Genomic DNA, 17,566 nt, shown 5'->3' with positions numbered 1-17,566 from the left:
GGGGAGACAAGGAAGGAGGGGGAGGGAGGCAAAGGGGGAAAGAAGGAAGGAAGGAGAAAAAAGGAGCAGGAGAGAGGCAGAGGAATGGCCAGAAGGTGCAGGGACAGCAAGAGAGCTATTGAGGGAGAAAGAGGAGAGGAGGGAGGAGGGGCAAGAGAAATGGGAGAAAGAGGGCAAGGGGTACAGGGCCCAGACAGAAGAGAAGGACCTGGCAGAAAAAGGAAGGGAGGAGGGAGACGCAGAGGAGAGAGATCCAGGGAAAGAAAGCCAAAGAGGGTTAAAGGCAGGGGAGTACCACTTCAGGTGTCACCTGGGACCTGGGTGTGAGGGATGACCGGTCAAGCCTGTGAAGACCCATTTCAAAAAGGATGTGACCATGGCCAGCTGGCCAGGCTCCCGGGAGACACCGTGGCATTCCCCAAGAGTAAAACCAGCATACGTTCACGAGCTGCCAAAAGTGTCTCCACTCCAGAGCGACACTGGCACCACCCCTCCCCTTGGGGTGAGCCCCACCACCCTGCAGAGCTGTGCACTCAGCGCTGGGTATTGGGTGCTGCCTGGCTTCCGAAGAAGTCAAGTTGTGCCAGCTGTCATCACCGGGGCCATGAGTCACCAGAAGTCTCCTGCCTCTCCCTTCCTTCCCTCTCTCCTTCCCCACTTCTTTCTTCCTCCACTCAGAACTGGCCACAGTCTGACCTCTCCTGCAATTCCCTCCATGCCCCAGTGAGCCTCACAATGGAAGCTAGGCAGAACCCAGTTGTGTGGGGCATGCTTCACAGCTGGCTGCCCCCTGTAGCCCCCACTCCTCTGCGTAGCAGGGCAAAGCTCCCTCCAGCTCCAAGCTGTGGCTTTGCAGGGCCACGAGCCCAAAGGACTACATGTCCCCAAATGTGAGGAGGGCATGACACAAAACTAGCTATGGTCACTGGCTCTAAAAAAATATCCTCTTGAAATAACAGGCAAATATGAACTAATGGATAGGATTTATGTGCCATTAAGAAATGACTCAATGCACGGCAAGGTTTGAAAATATAAAGTGGAAAGTTTTGTTTTGTTTTGTTTTTTTAAAGAGGCAAAAATCAAATTCCAGGCAGATTCAGCTCAGAATCTTCAAATGTCACCCATTAGTGCTTTCTCCATGTGGCTCAGATGTTATCTCCGCACTTAGGTAAACAACCCATTAGAAACCTGGGTTAGGGGGCCACTGTGACTGGGGGTAGAGGCGGGAGGGGGCTCGGGAGCAGCTTCCAGGTCACATGCCCTCAGCAACCAGGGCACTGACCTGCCCACACCACAGGGATCTCCTGTGGAGAGTGCCGGAGCTGTCCCGTAGCGGGCACAATTAGCTCTCAGCACGTCTGCACACCACAGTCACAGCCTGCCTTGTCTCTGGGTCAAGGAAAGCTGTTTTCTGTTTCACAGGGTCAGAACTGAAAAGGAAGCGCAGGAAGGAAGAGCCTGTGAAATAAGCTGTGTTCCCGGGACTCTCTGCAGATAAATTTCCTCTTTCCCAGACCCTGTTTGCCACCCCACCGGCCCTTGCCCCCACCCCACATCTGCGCAAAACTGGTTTATCTCCTGAAACCACTCTGTGCTATGTATACACTGGACACCCACTTGTTTCCTAAAGGGCCATCCATTAATTTCCTAGGTTTAGAAGGAAACATAAAGCCAAGCACAGTCAAAAACAAACAAAAAAAATAAAACTTAAAAAAAATTTTAAATAAATAAATAAATTATGCTGTTTGTTACAATCAAAAACAGAGAAATACAGTGGTTTCTTCATTCTGACAACCAATATTCATTGGCGTCTACTCTGCACCAAGCACTCGACAGAGACAAGGAGATGGAGCCCCAAGAAGGGACTCGATTCAGCGGGGCTGGGGGATCCCTGGAGCCCCCCAACCCAGGGTAGCTTTAGGAAAGGTCAGTTTCAACTTGAAAACTGGGGAACCCGTACCAGCCCTTGCAAAGGGCAAGTAGGGAAATGACAAGGGCCCTGAGTGGCTTCTGTGCCCAGCAGGAGGAGGCCGCATTCCTGGTCACCATGGTGCACCCCAGAGAGCTCCATGGTCTGCAGGGAGGGCTCCACTCAGCCTCTCTTTCTAAGCACATTGCCCATCCAAGCGCTGTGCGATGAATTGATTGGCAGAGGTGACTCACAGGCAGACAGCCAGCATGGTCACCAAGCCCTGTCTGCATTCCCAATTTGCCTGCTCGGGGTTGTCGCCTTGCTAATGTTATTTACCAAGCCTGATGCCCCGAATGCCTGTCCCCGGGCCCCTACGAGAGACCTCCAACCATTGCCTCCGGGTCGCCTGTCACGCCTTGTCACAGCCTCTCTGAGTTCAACAGGTCTGGGCAGCCTGTCTACAGACTTGCCTGCTCACTCGTTGGGCCGCAGGAGCCAGGAAGGCGGCTTAGTGACCCCAGCCTCACCCTCTCAGAGCAGATCCCACAGGGGAATGACCCACGGTTACCTCCCTCCTGCCTCTCCTCGGCAGGAAGGGGGTGTCGACAGGGAGGGAGAGAAGGGGCGAGGGGCGAGGCTCAAAGAGGGGATGGGGATGTGGAGACCTAGGGCCGGTGCCCAAGGAGGCCTTCCTCCTGCCATGTTCGATGCCTATGGCTGCCCATCTCTCAGCACCCAAACCCCTTCTCCCCCGGGGGCCTTGAGGTGCCCGTGCTCCCGGGAGTCCAGGACCAGCAAAAGTGTTCCCGCGACGTGGAGGGTGGCCAAGGGCTCGGAAAGCGCCGCGGCGCGCTCCATCGGCGGAGCGAGAGCGCCCCCACCCTGCCTTGTGGCCGGAGGTGGAACAGCAGCAGGGCGAGCGGTCCTGAGCCCAATGCAGCCTGGCCAGCGAGCACCTCTCAGACCCGGCACCTCTCAGGCCTAGCCCAGGCGGCTGCCGTCCCGATCCCAGCCTCCTGCCCACCGCTCCTCGCTGGGCCTCCAAGACCTGGGTCCCAAGGGCTGTCTCCTCCCAGCACTGGAGGGACCAGCTATACCTTGGTGGGACTGGGGCAGTTCCACCTCCCCAGAACTAGAGTGTTGCAGAGAACTTACTGGTGATACAGATAAGGAAACAGAGGTTGCAGATTCAAGGCAAGCCTTTGTTCATGGAGAACGCCAAGAACATCTGATTATTACCATGTCACCACTGCCCCCACCCAACACTAGCCCTAAACTCTCTAACCACCCAGCTTGCACTCTTAGATCAACAGAGAGTCCGGCTAGACTGCAGGTACTCAGACCCTCAGGAGTACTACAGAACCCAGTAATACCCACTCTTCCAGCTGGCTTCAGAGTCCTCCCCTCCGGAAAGAAATTGGAAGGACTTGGATGTGGCACAAGTCCAGATTATGAAACTCAGTTGGCATTTAAATGACCTAATAACAAATTGCCCAAATTTTATTTGCTTACTCAATTCAATAAAAGAGAAAAAAGAAAACCCATCTAATTAAATACATTGATCTGTAGAAACTGGCAACTCTGAAAGTCTGCCTGGATGTTAGCTGTTTGACAAATTTGAGTGATGCAAGGGTATGAGTGGAAATAAGACAAACCCATTCTCCTCCCACCCCCAGAAGGGCTGCAGGGGGCCCTAAGAAATGCATTCCTTAAAATAAGTTGAAAACTGAGCCCCCCCCCCACACAAAAAAAAGAAAAGAAAACTGAGCCCGAAAGGGGAAGAAACTTGTCCAAGTTCAACCAGTGAGGCCAAGTTAATTCTAGGGTCTGTGGAGCCCAATTCACTGGGTTCATGCACCACTCCGGCAACAGACTGGGACTCGTGCCTTGCTCTTCAGCATCCTTCCCCCATTAGCACCTTGAACCTGGACCTGGCATGTCACCTCGCTGGCCCAGACAGCTCCTCTGCATCCTTCAAGACCCTAGGCAAATTTCAGGTCCAGGACAAATCTGTCCATGGAGGACAAAACAGCAACTTGCTCATACCCCCTTAGAGCACTGCCCAGTTTGAGTCATGTGTGTACAACTAAGTGGAAGGTTCTGGAAAAGGACAGAGCCTCACCAAGCCAAGAAAGGATGATTTGATTGGAAACAAAGACAGCATCTTCTTCCTCAACTTCCCTGCTGTGGTATACTCCAGCTTTCCAAAGGTAGATATTTCCAGGTCCCCAGCATGTTCCTGGGCTCCCAGGCCAGGGCCACTATCAGGCCCTCCACAGGCACGGCCCTAGTTCCAACCAGAGAACTGAGCCTGTTTGGACTTGTGCTTAGCAAACCTTTTAGCTAGAAATGCATTTTCATCACCTTCTGATCAAGGCTAGCTGGTGTCAGACCCTAAATCAGCTTGTCTTTCTAGGGAGATGTCTGCCTCGAAGCAGACTAAGAAGCAAAATCATTTAGTCCTTGGCAGCTCTGTCCATGCCAGGGGGAGGTGACCTGCAACTGAACCCACAGCCAGTATGGCAAGCCATTGCTCACGGTGGGACCAGATGGTACCCCATGCCTGTCTACATGCACTCCCTGTTTAGCTGAGCGGATTTCAGGGTGGCAACAAGGATACCAGCGTGGAGGTGACTGGCCATCCAGGAGAGAGCTGGCGGCTTCCCAGACTCAGGTGGGGCTGGTGGAGGTGGGAGAAGTGCATGGATTCTGATTTTATTTTGAGAGTAAAGTAGAGAGTGTTTCCAGGCTGATCAGATATGGTGGATGAAACAAAGAGGGGAGTTCAGGATGGCTCCAATGCTTAGGCCTGAGCAACTGAAACGGTGTACATTTCATGACTGATGTGGGAAGGGTGGGAGAAAGCTGGCTTGGAGAAAAGTAATTAAGAGGTGAGTTATGACCGTCTTCATCTTGAAACACCATCATCCATGCTTCACCTTCATGGGTCATTGGAAGAGTTATTAATGTAATCCTTTAAATCAGTCTTAAATCAGCTCTCTTTTTTTAGGTCCATGCTAAGGAATAATATCCATAACAACGAGTGTTTTGTGGGTTAGTAGTATTTTTTCTGAATACACATTAAAATAGTAACAATCAGGCCCCCTTGCAGTTCAACCCTGATATTCCTTCTATACACAGCTTCTAGCCGGATCTGGGCACCTGGCACACAGACTTGGACAGAACCATTGGCTTTGAAACCCAGGACCATCTGAGGGCATCTAAAGGAATCACAGCAGGGCATTCAGGGAGACCGACGTGGTCCTACAACTCAGAGAGGCTCCGTGAGGAGCCACCTAGCTACCTCCGCGGGCACCCCTCAGCCCTCTGCTTGGTTAGGGGTTCAGAGAGAAGAGCCCACCACCCTTTCCTGAGGTCCATGCGCCCTCTGGTGGCCAGGTTCCTTATCTCTGTGAACCGGGGGCTTCCTGGCTCAACGTTTCCAGAAGAGGGGAAGCTTCTACCTTGCCCACCGCCCCCCAACACCTCTTCCAGTCCCGAGAAGAAAGCAAGAGATCGCACTAGCTTTAGGCTCCAGACTGAGGGACAGATAGTGCTGAGTCTGGGACTTGGGCTGGGCCAACGTGGGGGCGGCAGTCTGCAAGCCAGGCAGGAGCCACTGAGGGTCAGACAGAAAGGGGAGGGAAAGTGGTGGGCAGGAGAAAGGGCTTCTGTTTTCTATAGGTCATCAACGCAGAGAAAAGCAAATTCATGACCATATACCAAGAGGGCAATTTACCTTCGTGGGTATGTTCAGAGGAAAAGAAAAACATTCCAATTTAAGCATTTTTTAAGAGCAGGGAACTTCAGACTGTGCTGAATAAAAACGACACATAATGGAAAATGTACTTCAGTTCTTATATTACAGCCAGTTATGGGAGAGAAGCGGGGGTGGCGGCCAGAGACAAGCAGGAGACAGTCACGTTGTTGCAGAGAGAGCAACTGAGGAGGGGGCTGGGCAGGCTGACGGAGCGCGCAGAGAGGAACACTGCCTAGGGTCCACACCCAGGTGCTCACAGCAGCGTCCACATGGGGCTTAACATAGGTGCCCATATACACACATTCACATGCTCACACGCCCCCAAGCTGCACAGATATTCCTGCTGTTGCTCCTTCATCCTCTTCTCAATGAACAGTTGATAAAGAATCCGTCTGCAATGCAGGAGACCCCGGTTTGATTCCTGGGTCGGGAAGATCCACTGGAGAGGGGGTAGGCTACCCACTCCAGTGTTCTTGGGCTTCCTTGATGGCTCAGCTGGTAAAGAATCCTCCTGCAATGCAGGAGACCTGAGTTTGATCCTTGGGTGGGGAAGATCCCCTGGAGAAGGGAAAGGCTACCCACTCCAGTATTCTGGCCTGGAGAGTTCCATGGACTGTATAGTCCAGGGGGTTGCAAAGAGTCTGACACGACTGAGCCACTTTCACTTTAAACTGTGTTTAGATGAGAAAAGACCAACTGCCAAACAGTCACTGACAGTCTGGGTGCAAGGGGGTCTCGCCTTGAAGGTTCTGAGTCTGTGAAGGCTCAGAGAAGGAGGAGCTGAGTCTTAGAAGAAAAGGCAGAAAAGACTGATCCAGGAAGAGGGAACAGCATGAGAAAAATCCTAGACATCTAAGAGAACATAGGCATTCAAGGCACCACAAAAAAAAAAAAATGGGTGATTAAAATTGAAGAGGTCTGCGGAAAGGGAAGTGGGGAAGCAAGTGAGAGCTGAGAGCCCTGAAGTCTGCATCTCAAACCGGTGGGCTCCCCCTGTGACCCAGATGTGTCACTTGCTGTTCCCGGGGGAAAACCAGATCCAAAATGCAATGTTCACCTGGTTGATGTGGACTGGAAATCAGGTACCCATAGGTGCTGGACTGAGGGTGAAATGCTGCAGATGTCTTGCAGAAACCAAGGCCATATTCTTCAGTGCAGTCATCCCCTTGCCTCTGGGCCCAGTGTCATCCTAGGGCTACAAAATTAACGTCTACTTCCAGTCCTAGCAGATTGTGGAAACTGATGGCCTTAGCACAGCCTTAGCCATGTGAGTCTGGGCAAGCATCTGGCTGGGTCTCTGGGGATTCCAACTCCTAGTGGCCTAGCTTCTCTGGAAGTGAAGGGGAGAGCCTTTTCTTTCAGTCCTATACCCTAAGGGAGGGCATTCAGAGAACACTGGCCCATCACAAATGCTGCCACCCTGCCACTGCCACTCTTAGGGACCAGGGCCTAGGCATAGAACATGTTTCAGATATCTGCAAGTAAGTTTTCCCCTGATTACGATTTACCACTGTAAGCTACAGAAGAGGTCAAGAAATTACATTAAATTTTAAAAGAAGTCTTGCTAAAAGAATTAATTCCAATAAAAATGGTGACACCAAAATTCAGGCAACAAAAGAAAAAATAAACTGGGCTACATCAAAACTAGAATTTTCTGTGCATCAAAGGACGTGATCAACAGAGTGAAAAGGCAACCTATGGAATGGAGGAAATTTGCAAATAATATAACTGGTTTGGACTAATTTCCATAATATATAAAGAACTGCTACAACTCAACAACAACAAAAGAAATAATCCAATTAAAAATTGAGCAAAGAACTAAATAGACATTTCTCTACAAAAGACGTACAAATGGTCCAGTCAGCTGCATACAAAGGGATGCTCAACATCAATAATTACATCAGGGAAGTGAATCTCAAAACTATAAGAGATACCAACTCACACTTATTAAGATGGCTACTGTGAAAAGAAAAAAGCAGAAAGCAACAAGTGTTGGTGAGGATATGGAGAACTAGGACCCTTGTTCACTGTTAGTGGGAATGTCAAATGGTGTAGTCATTGTGGAAAACAGTATGGCGTTTCATACTGTTCAAAATTAAACATTGAATTGCTCCATGATGCAGCAATTCTACTTCTAGGTATACACTCCAAAAAGTGACAGCAGGAACTGGAACAGACAATTGTAGACTCATGTGCATAGTAGCATTATCCATAGTAATCAAATGATGAAAATAATGCAAGTATTCATTGATGGATAAGTAGATAAATAAAATGTAGTCTATCCATACAATGGAATGTTATTCAGCCATCCATGGCTGATTCATGTCAATGTATGGCAAAAACCACTACAATATTGTAAAGTAATTAGCCTCCAACTAATAAAAATAAATGGAAAAAAAAGAAGAAAATTCTGACACCTTTTACAACACGATGAACTTTGAGAACATTATGCTAAGTGAGATAAATCAGTCACAAAAGGACCTACGTTATATGATTCCATTATGTTACATATCTAGAGCAGTCAAATTCATAGAGACAAAAAGCAGGATCATGATTGCCAGAGCTGGAGGGAGGGAGAATGAGGAAAGGCTGCTTACTGGAGACCGAGTTTCAGTTTCACAGTTTGAACTGAGTTCTGGAGATTGGTTGCACAGCAATGTAAATATATTTAACAGTACCAAATTGTACACTTTAAAAACAAAGACAAACGTTAAAATTATGGATAAATTGTGTGTGTACTGAACCACTATTAATAGAGATAGAGATAACTGGTATGCACAGAGACACCCGAGTCTGCAGTTAGATCCTCTGCACTAGTTAGCACTGTCCTTCAGGCTCTGGATCACCTGGTGGTACCCACTCAAGTATCTATGCCTTCAAGAAAGACTTCCCAAATCCCCAGACATAGCCTGCATGACTGTAAAGACATGGTTGCTGGCAAATGCAAGCATAGGAGTTTGGATGTGCTCGCTTATCACCCCAGTGAATAAACTTCTCCAAAAGCCTCCTCTGTGCCAGGCATGTCTCCAATACTGCCAGCAGAGCAGTGAGAGAGGTTGTCTCGGCCTTGCCCACAGAGAGCCCACAGTGGAAGCCAGATGCATCAAAACAGACCCCACCGTGTGATAAAGAGCCAGGACTAAGACTCACGAGCAGCCTAGAGCCTAGACTCATGATTGCCTACTGTGGGAGCTGATTCAGACAAGGGAACCTTCTCCCAAAATATGGTACCTGAGCTGAGTACAGAAGGACCAGTAGGGCTTAAAGTGAAAGCAAAAGTCGCTCAGTCGTGTCCGACTCTTTGCGATCCCAGGGACTATACAGTCCATGGAATTCTCCAGGCCAGAATACTGGAGTGGGTAGCCTTTCCCTTCTCCAGGGGATCTTCCCAACCCAGGGGTCGAACCCAGGTCTCCCTCATTGCAGTTGGGTTCTTTTACCAGCTGAGCCACAAGGGAAGCCCAAGAATACTGGAGTGGGTAGCCTAGCCCTTCTCCAGGGGATCTTCCTGACCAGGAATCAAACCAGGGTCTCCTGCACTGCAGGCAGATTCTTTACCAACTGAGCTATGAGGGAAGTCCTAGTAGGGCTTAGGCAGGCAGCAAAAAACAGCAGAGGGGATTCCAGGCAGAGTCTTGGGTAAGGGAAAGAGAGAAAGAAGGGGTAAGAGATGGGTTGGGAGGGAGGAAGGGAGAGAATCTTAATAGCAGAGTGGAGCAATCACCACAAATAGAGGAATTTATTAACTTGTAAATGTCTCTACTGCAGATGTTAACTTGAAGAGCCATCCACGCACCATCAGCCTCAGCGCCTCCTAAGAAACACTCTGCATAGAGGGGTGATGGCCAGACTCCTGCCCACCACCTTCTCCAGGTGCCTTGCCTGTTGGCCAACTGCTAGTTGCTCACTCCATGCCCTGGGGTGGATTGGAGACCAGGAGCATCCTCCTCCCCCTGGTCCAGAGAAGACCACAGGGCTCCCACTCTGGGTTGGCAGGCAGACAGAGGAATCAGCAGAGTAGGAATTGAAGTGAGCATCTCCTACCTGCCCCCCTCCACCCCTTTTGCCTGCCTTGGGAAAAAGATACTGGGACCCGTGCTAGGTGTCTGCAGCTAGTGTTCGAACTACATACTGCTGCAGGGAAATGGAAATATTCAGAACACATATTAGAAAAGAGCCAAGTGGGAGGTAACTAGACACAAAAGAGCCTGGAGAGATGCTCCTCTTCTCTTCCTTCCTCAAACTTAGACAGGCTGACGTTTCTGGAAGCTGAGCTAAGCACAGTCTGTGCCCTGCACAAGATTAGCTGTTAATCAGACTTGGAGGAGGGCTTCTGGATGATTGAGCACTAAACCTTCCAGCAGAGAGGCTTCTGGGAGAATTCAAGGGGATGTGGTAATGCATATATATGTGGGGACTTACACAGCTCTTCCAGCCCTGGGGTCAAGGCCAAGGCTGGAGGGGCAATTGGGCCAAGCCATTATGGCTTCTCAGCAGGTGGCTCCGGGCTGTTCATCCCATCTGACAGGTAGTCGTCCTCATTATTCTGCTTCATCTTGGTTTCCAAAACTGTGATGCGCTGCTTGAGCTTCTGCTGGGCTCCTGTGTACTCGGCCAGCAGGCGGGCAAAACGAGTGTACAAGGTGTCCATGTTGGTCTCCAGCTGTTCTAGCTTCTCCTGCACATCTACCTCCATGCTGGCTGCCACCTCATTCTCATCCAACAAGCCCTCCTTCATCAGAATCTCCCGGCCTCTCTCCTCCAAAACCCTTTTGGCATCAGGGTACTCAGTCACAGCTTCCATAAGATCATCCTTGGACAAACAGAACAGATCAGAGTAGCCAAGACTACGGATGTTGGCTGTGCGCCGATTGCCCATTTTGCTGCCCTTAATATTAAGGATACTGATCTCTCCAAAGCAACTCCCAGCAGAGAGCAGGGCATACTGAGTGACACCGTCATCAGCCACCACTGCCAATTTTCCCTCCTTGATTATGTACATCTCCTTCCCAATATCCCCCTTGCGGCAAATGTAGTCCCCAGGGCTGAAGACCTGAGGCCGGAGCTTTAACACCAGTTCCACCAGCAGGCCAGCCTCACAGTCCTGAAAGATGCGCACTTTCTTGAGTGTGGACAGGTGGACGTTGATGGCTATCTCAGCCCTAAGCTTGGCTGGCAGGTTTTTGAGGACTTCCCGCTCATCCACACTCTTCTTATTGGTCCACAAGTAGTCAAACCACCTAATGACCTTGGCTTCCATCTCCTTGCTGACCTTTCGGAACTGCATATAATGTTTCACGGCATCAATCTTGGCCTGGAACTCAGCCCGGGTGGCATTCATGTTGGAGATCATGGAGCCCACATTTCCCACGATGGTGGCAAAGATGAGGACACCAATTAGGAAGTCAAAGATGACAAACAGGTACTCCTCATCCTTTACAGGGGGTGGTGTCTCCCCAATGGTGGTGAGGGTCAGTGTAGACCAGTAAAGGCAATAGATGTACTCCCTAGACAGGTAGCCATACTCAGGGTCAGTGATGTTGGGGTAAACCCAGGTGTCGACCCCAAAGCCGATGGACTTGGAGATGGCATAGTAGATGCAGGCATTCCAGTGGATGATGACCAAGATGTAGAGGACCAGGTTACTGATTCGGAAGATGTTGGGGTAGCTAGTGCGTGTCTCAGTGCGGTCAAAAAACTCAAACATGCGGGCAAAGTGTAGCAGGCGGTTGAAGCGCACCTCAGGGTTGTGGATCCCCACAGCAAAATAGATCAGGTCTGTAGGGATGATGGAGGCCACATCCAGCTTGAACTGCATGGTGTGGATGTAGTTGTCCCGCAACTTCTTTGTGTCTTTCACCAGTAGCCCCTGCTCCAAGAAACCTAGTGGAGACATAAGCCAATGTATATCACCTCTGACTTTGTACCTGTCCCTCCTAATAGACTAACGCTCAGGAACGAGCATATGATCACTGAACCCTCCTTCCCAAGGAGGGTATAGGAGGCTCACACAGTATAGCTGGCCATAAGTATCTTAAGAGATTACCCCTAGATCCAAAACTCACTGAGCATGTAGGGAAGTTGAGATTCAAAGAGGGAAAGGCATCAACCTGTGTCCCAGCCAGATAGTTGAGGCTAACACCATGCCAAGGGGATTTCCTGAGAATTTGGATTCAAGTCTTTGGACTCAGGGGTCATGCTCCTGCCTGTGCATCCCAGTTATCACTTACCTGTGCGCAGTCGGATGAAGAGGTCTGCAATGTAGATCACATCTGAGACGTAATCCAGCACCAGCCACACTATGTAGTAACTTTTCTGCAGGTCACTGAAGCAGGCTCTGCAGGAAGACAGTGCTGGGCTTCACCCTCGAAGCCATCCAACGACTCCTGAAGTCCCCAAACTGATTGCCCACCACAAGCAGGGCTTGGGAAGGCCACAGTCAGTCTGCTGTCCAGAAGACATGGATTCACAAGCAACTCCTACTCCAACCCTTTTTATACATAGACTTTGCTGAACGTTACTTGTCTATCTGACCCACTGGACTGTGAGCTCCACGGAGACAAAGACCACCTCTTAGTCATTACAACATACCTGGTCCCCCATGTGCTAGCCCAGAGCACATCCTAGCCCAGGATTCAAGTGCTCAACAGAAGTGAGTTAAATGAAAAATGAGTCATTGGAAGAATGCCCATAATATACAGCTGACTAGCCTCCATGTTTGGCGCTTCAACACATACCTACTGAGAACCCAACATGGAGCACTGGCCAACCCACCCGAGAGAGAGTGGTAGCTGATCTTAGACTCGAGGCAGTGGGAATGAAGAGAGGTTGGAGGCTGCAGGAGAGTGTTAGGAGGAATTGAGTCTTGCTGCCTGGGTGGGTAGGGGCCACAGGAGAGGGCAGAGGAAAGGACAGAACCCAAGATGACTCAGTGAGTATACAAGTCAAAGGTAGGAGCAGTTAACTCTGACTACTTGGTTACACTTCGAATGAAACCCAGCCCCCTCCCTGGTGCACAAAGCCTGCAGCGCCGGCCTGCACCTGCATCTCCAACACTACCTGCAGTCCTCCAGACCCTCTCTCATCACTCAGGTCTTAGCTAAGGCACCACCTTCTCAGAAAGGTCCACCCTGACTGCCTTTTCTCTAGTATCAGTAGCTCCCTGCCTCCCGTCCCTGAAGTTGGCTTGGGCACTGGTATATTCAGGTTCACTGTCAGTGTCCCCACAAGCCTGCAAGCTCCAGGAGTGCAGAGACCATGCGTGCCTTGTTCACAGAAGATCCCCAGCCCTGAGCACTGAGACTGGCACCCACTAGGTGCTCAGTTAAATCTGTGGTGAATGAATGACTGAGGTAGTGTGAGCTCTGTGTCCAGAGCTGGACCAGGTTGCTCAGGCCACCCCCTCCCAGACCACTTTCTGCTCACCTGGCCACCAGTAGGCACCAGTTGTAGAGGACAGGCAAGGCAATGAGAAACAGCCAGCGGTAGTACCAGTCCCCGGCTGGGTCCAAGACAAAGAGTTCAAACTTCTTCCTGAGGAGACACACAGAGACCAGGCTTGGGAACCAGCTCCCCGATGTGGCAGCACCCTGGCTCCCAGAGGCCAGAGGACCCTGAAAATGCAGTGCCTTGTGGGATGCCCATGGGTTTTCTTAAGGCCTCATTTATGAGGAAGCCACAGCCTGGCACTGGGCATCTAACTAGAGCTTGGTGGGTAAGAAACAGCCTTCTTCTGATTTTGACCCTACATGGGCCCATTGACTCTTGCGCCCTCTGGAGGCCTCTTGCTGAGAGGGTGCATGAGGGAGAGTGCTGTCGCTGAGGCAGGCCTTGGGCCCCAGGGAGGGTCTTATACAGCATGGTGATGAGGGCTCAGGGCAGGTCCCCACATCCCTCCGGGGGAAGAGAGAGGGGCTCTGAGTGAGTGTGCTTCCTGCCCAGCCCCGCTGTTTGGTCTGGCCTCCAGCTCCCAGATCACTTTTCCAGATGCCGGGTCCTGCCTTGGCGGGAGTGCTTTTCCTCTACTGGCCAGAGGTGGGGAATGTCGGCCTGGCCAGACATCCCCTGTCGCCTACTCCTTCCTCAAAGAAGAGGCCCTCCAGACCTGCCTTCTCTGGCCTCCCCACTCACTCTGTCATGCTCACTTGTTTTGGGACCTCCTCCCCCCCACCACACCAGCCAGGCAGCCCCCAGCATGGCCTCTTCACACTCCCACTCTGCACTCACATGGGCGCTGGGGTTGACATGGGCTCCACAGTGCTCTCTAGTTGCACCCTCCTCTGCACCCTTGGCTGAGGCCTCTTCCCACCCACATCTGCGTGCCCTTGCCCCTTGCTTCCTGAGCAACAGGAGGAGCTCTGTGAATCGGTGGCAAAGGTGAGAGGAGCCAGCAGGGGATCCCACGGCCGGTGGGCCACTGGCCATTAGAAAGCCTTTGGGCACAGACCAAGGAACATTCTAGAGTGGAAAGCACAGCAGGCCTCCCTGGCTGTGGTCTGAGGAGCCCCACCGAGCCCTCCCAATGCCTGCTTGGGGCCCTTCCGGTCCCTCAGGCTCGAGTGCTGTACTTGCTGCCCTCGCCGTCCTTGTCGCCTTTGCCGTCCCCTTGTTGTGTCGTCACGGTGTGGAGCTCAGGCCCCCGGAAACGCTCAAGGAACGAGTCAGGTCTGGGCTCCTCCTCACGGAAGTTCCTGTTAGCCCACTCTCTGAGGACTCCCACCAGGCGGGCAATCCTAGAGCAGAGAGAGGGAGCGTGAGGCATAGAAGACCTGCGCTTTGGCAAGAGGACCCGCGCCCAGGACAGGGGATGGGGCTGGGGCATGACTCAGCCCAGCAGCCTGAAGAGGCTACTCTGGGAAGACTTCCTGTAGGAGGTGCCATTTCTGTCGATTCTGAAGAACAAACATGGGGTCTCTGGGGCAAAATGGAGATGGTGCTGAGGGAGGACAAGTCAGGAGAAAGATTGCTTCAGGCTTTCTGATTTCTGCATGGAGCCCTCCATCTGAGCCCTTCTGCTGGGAAGACAGTCTCCTCCTGACACTGCCACAAACAAGTCTGAAGAGAAACCTCCACCGGCCCCTCCAAACTTGCTGACAGCCTCCTCTAGAGAGAAAAGTTGAGCTAGGGCAGGGCTAACAGGGCTTCCTAGAGGTCTTGTTAGAAAGGCCCCTCGGACTAAGAGGACCCCATGATCTGACAGGCCCCATGGGAAGGAGGGGATGGTAGCAGGGCAGTGGTGAGACCGACCTGCGGAAGCCACCCCTCCTCTGCTGTGGGGCGTCCATCTCTGCCAGTCGCTGTAGCTCTGAGGAGGTGTCATCATCAGCCGCAGACTGTGGCCTGCAGAGGAAGGAGCAGAATTGACTGAAGGCTTTTTTTTGTTTGTTAGTTTGTTTCTGTGCATACTTCATCTCCTATTAGCCCTCTCCCTTCCTAGAAGATACCTAGAAATCCCATGGTCCTTTTAGAGTCTGCACTTGAGCCAAGGATTGTTTACTCTGTGACAATGAGGCAGAGCTGGGAGGAAGTAGCAGGCTCAAGGCCATCTTTGAAATGATCCAGCCTCAACAAACTCACCGGCTGCTGGCCCTGTGGTCATCTTTGCCATTGGCCTTGATGGCAGGAGGGGCACGGTGGTTGTGGTTATTGGCTGGGGAGCTCTTCACGCCATTGGCTTTTTCTGTCATCCTCCATGTACAACCAGGACCCTCACCTGCCAGGGAGAAGCCCAAAGAAAGTTCACAGAAGACCCCAATACCCACATAAGAACCTCAAGTGAGCACTGAGAACAGCACCAGGGCCCAGTCAGCAAACCCCAGCTCCCCACAGTATTGCTATGATGATACAGGGCAAGATGCTGGTGCTCTCCCCGCCCTGACAGGTTATTTAAAAGGCAAACTGTGCTAAACTGCAATGTGTGTTTCTTTTTCTTTTACCAGAATGAATTCTCTGACATGTGAACTAACAAAGCTAAAACAAAACAAACAAAAACCTGTTTCAGCCATCTTCCGGCGACCCTGTTTACAGCTCTCTGGCAGAGACTGAAGCTGCTGAGCACCTCCAAACCAGTCACTGCCCCCAAATTCCTGCCCCATGAGAGGAGATGTACCTCCTTGGCCCAAAGAAGCTGCCACCTACCTGCTCAGCTCTCTGGTTGTCCTCAGGTGACAGTCCTGCCTCTCATTGACTTCTTCACCAGGGGCGTGGACTCTGGGGGCCCTTCCTTTAAGCTTCAGTCACATTCTTTCAAGCACCCTGAAGCTGAGGAATGAACAGTGGGTGGAGCTGAGGGTGAGATGAGAGAAGGGAGAGCACCCACGGGCTCCATAAGAAGTGGTACAAGTGAATACTTTCTCCTTTGGGCTATGGGGAGCTTTGCAAGGGCTAAGCAGGAGCATGACAAGGACGGTGTTATATTAGAGAAAGAGCCTTCTGACTGCTAAGTGGAGGCTGCTCTGGAGAGAGCAGAGAGGTGGAGGGATGTGAAGTGGAGAAGTCTGGAGAAGGTGGTACAGATAAAGCCCAAGAGAAGGAAGAAGCCATTGGAGGGTGGGGATTGAGGGAGAACAAGTGGGCAAGGTCACACAGGAAGAGCTCTGGAGAACCCCAACATTTAAGAATTGAGCAGAGGAGGAGACAGCCACAAAACAGACCAAGAAGAAGCATCCTGAGAAGGAAAAGTCCAGAAGAGAGACCTGGTGTTCCATGTGTGTCTTGCACGGGGTCAGGGAAGTGGGACAGCCCTTCCCCACTGAGGCTGCCCTGCCAGATTTGCTCAGAAAGGATAAGCATACCCCACAGATGACTGGTGGCCCCAACTGCCGGAGCTCCTACTGGAGCCCAGCCTTCTTCAGCTTCGGAAGTGGTCCCCATGGCGACAGCAGACACGTCAAGCTCTGCAGTGAGTGGTAATAACAAGCAGCCTCAGAGCCTCTCACCTGCTGCTCCCTGTGGGAATGCGTCACCGGGATGCTAATGAGGGCACCTTAGGGATAGGAACTGGCATCCCTGTGTCCTCACTTGGACCCGAGAGGTGGCCAACCATGGTGACAGAAAGTTCCAAGCAATGCAAACAAAGCTGGGGCCACCTGCACTAAGCAGGCTTTCAGGGCTGGCCTCCTGGAAGCCTGAAGCCGAAGAGGGGCTGGAACACAGGCTCAAAAGTGGTACTCAGTAGAGACCTGTTCAGTGGCTGAATGGCTGGGGTGGAACAGTGCAAGTAATGGTCCCACCCATGGCAGGGGTGTAGAGGACACTGGTGTGGGAGGCGGGACCCAGAGTACAGAGTGAGCTCTGCTTATAGGAAGAAGGCAGAGGAGGCCAAGGCCAGCCCAGGGAGGCTGCAAACTCCAGGCCAAGGACTCGGGGTAGCTTCTTGCTGATAGAGAGCCAGCATCAGCCCTGTTTGCCAGCACTCAGACCCCTCCCATCCTTCCTGGTCATCTGCAATAGCAGTGGCCCTGAACCTACAAGGGGGGCAGCCCTGGGGGCACATGACAAGTCATATGCCCTCTCTGAGTTTCTGGCACCAAGACAGATTGCTCTCCCATGATCCCTGCTTCTTCTCTGCCAGAAACAGGCTCTTCCTTCCGTCTGGCTGCCACCCACACTGCCCTTCAGGAGAACTGCCCCTCTGGCCGCTCACGGGGAGCACCTGGGCAGTCAGCTATCCATGGCCCACAGGTAGCTAGCTAGCCCAGTGCTTCTGGTCTACATGCTTGCTCCAGAAAGTTCATCTAGTCCCAGGCTTCAGTTACCACCACGTCCACACCCAGGTATCTCTTCCAAGGTGCCCACTCATCTCTCCAGTCTCTGCCGGGCATCTTCTTTTTTGAGGTGCCTCAAACTCAACCTAGCTAAAACTCAGCTTGACACCTTCCCCTACAAATTGGCTT

General features: G+C 51.7%; 1 protein-coding gene across 1 annotated transcript; it reads right to left on the bottom strand.

Annotated features, from left to right (window-relative positions):
* Positions 1–10,152: 10,152 nt before the first annotated feature.
* Positions 10,153–15,358, bottom strand: CNGA2 (cyclic nucleotide gated channel subunit alpha 2). Its single transcript, XM_061136368.1, has 6 exons — positions 15,249–15,358; positions 14,919–15,011; positions 14,240–14,404; positions 13,098–13,205; positions 11,903–12,009; positions 10,153–11,555 (listed from the first exon to the last, which is right to left on the bottom strand). The coding sequence occupies exons 1-6, from the start codon at positions 15,356–15,358 to the stop codon at positions 10,153–10,155; spliced, it is 1,986 nt and encodes a 661-aa protein (XP_060992351.1).
* Between the last annotated feature and the right edge of the window lie 2,208 nt (positions 15,359–17,566).

This window comes from Dama dama, chromosome X (assembly GCF_033118175.1).
Source record: "Dama dama isolate Ldn47 chromosome X, ASM3311817v1, whole genome shotgun sequence".
Lineage (NCBI taxonomy): Eukaryota > Metazoa > Chordata > Mammalia > Artiodactyla > Cervidae > Dama > Dama dama.
The sequence above is the reverse complement of the archived record's forward strand: the minus strand, read 5'-3'. Positions and strand labels throughout refer to the sequence as shown.

What these genes read in the sequence shown, in the direction of transcription:
- CNGA2 (XM_061136368.1), bottom strand. Translation starts at nt 15,358, where the DNA reads ATGACAGAAAAAGCCAATGGCGTGAAGAGCTCCCCAGCCAATAACCAC. An exon ending in GACCACAGGGCCAGCAGCCG is followed by an intron (nt 15,012 to 15,248) that starts GTGAGTTTGTTG and finishes CTTCCTCTGCAG; the next exon opens with GCCACAGTCTGCGGCTGATG. An exon ending in TGGTGCCTACTGGTGGCCAG is followed by an intron (nt 12,010 to 13,097) that starts GTGAGCAGAAAG and finishes GTCTTCCTGCAG; the next exon opens with AGCCTGCTTCAGTGACCTGC.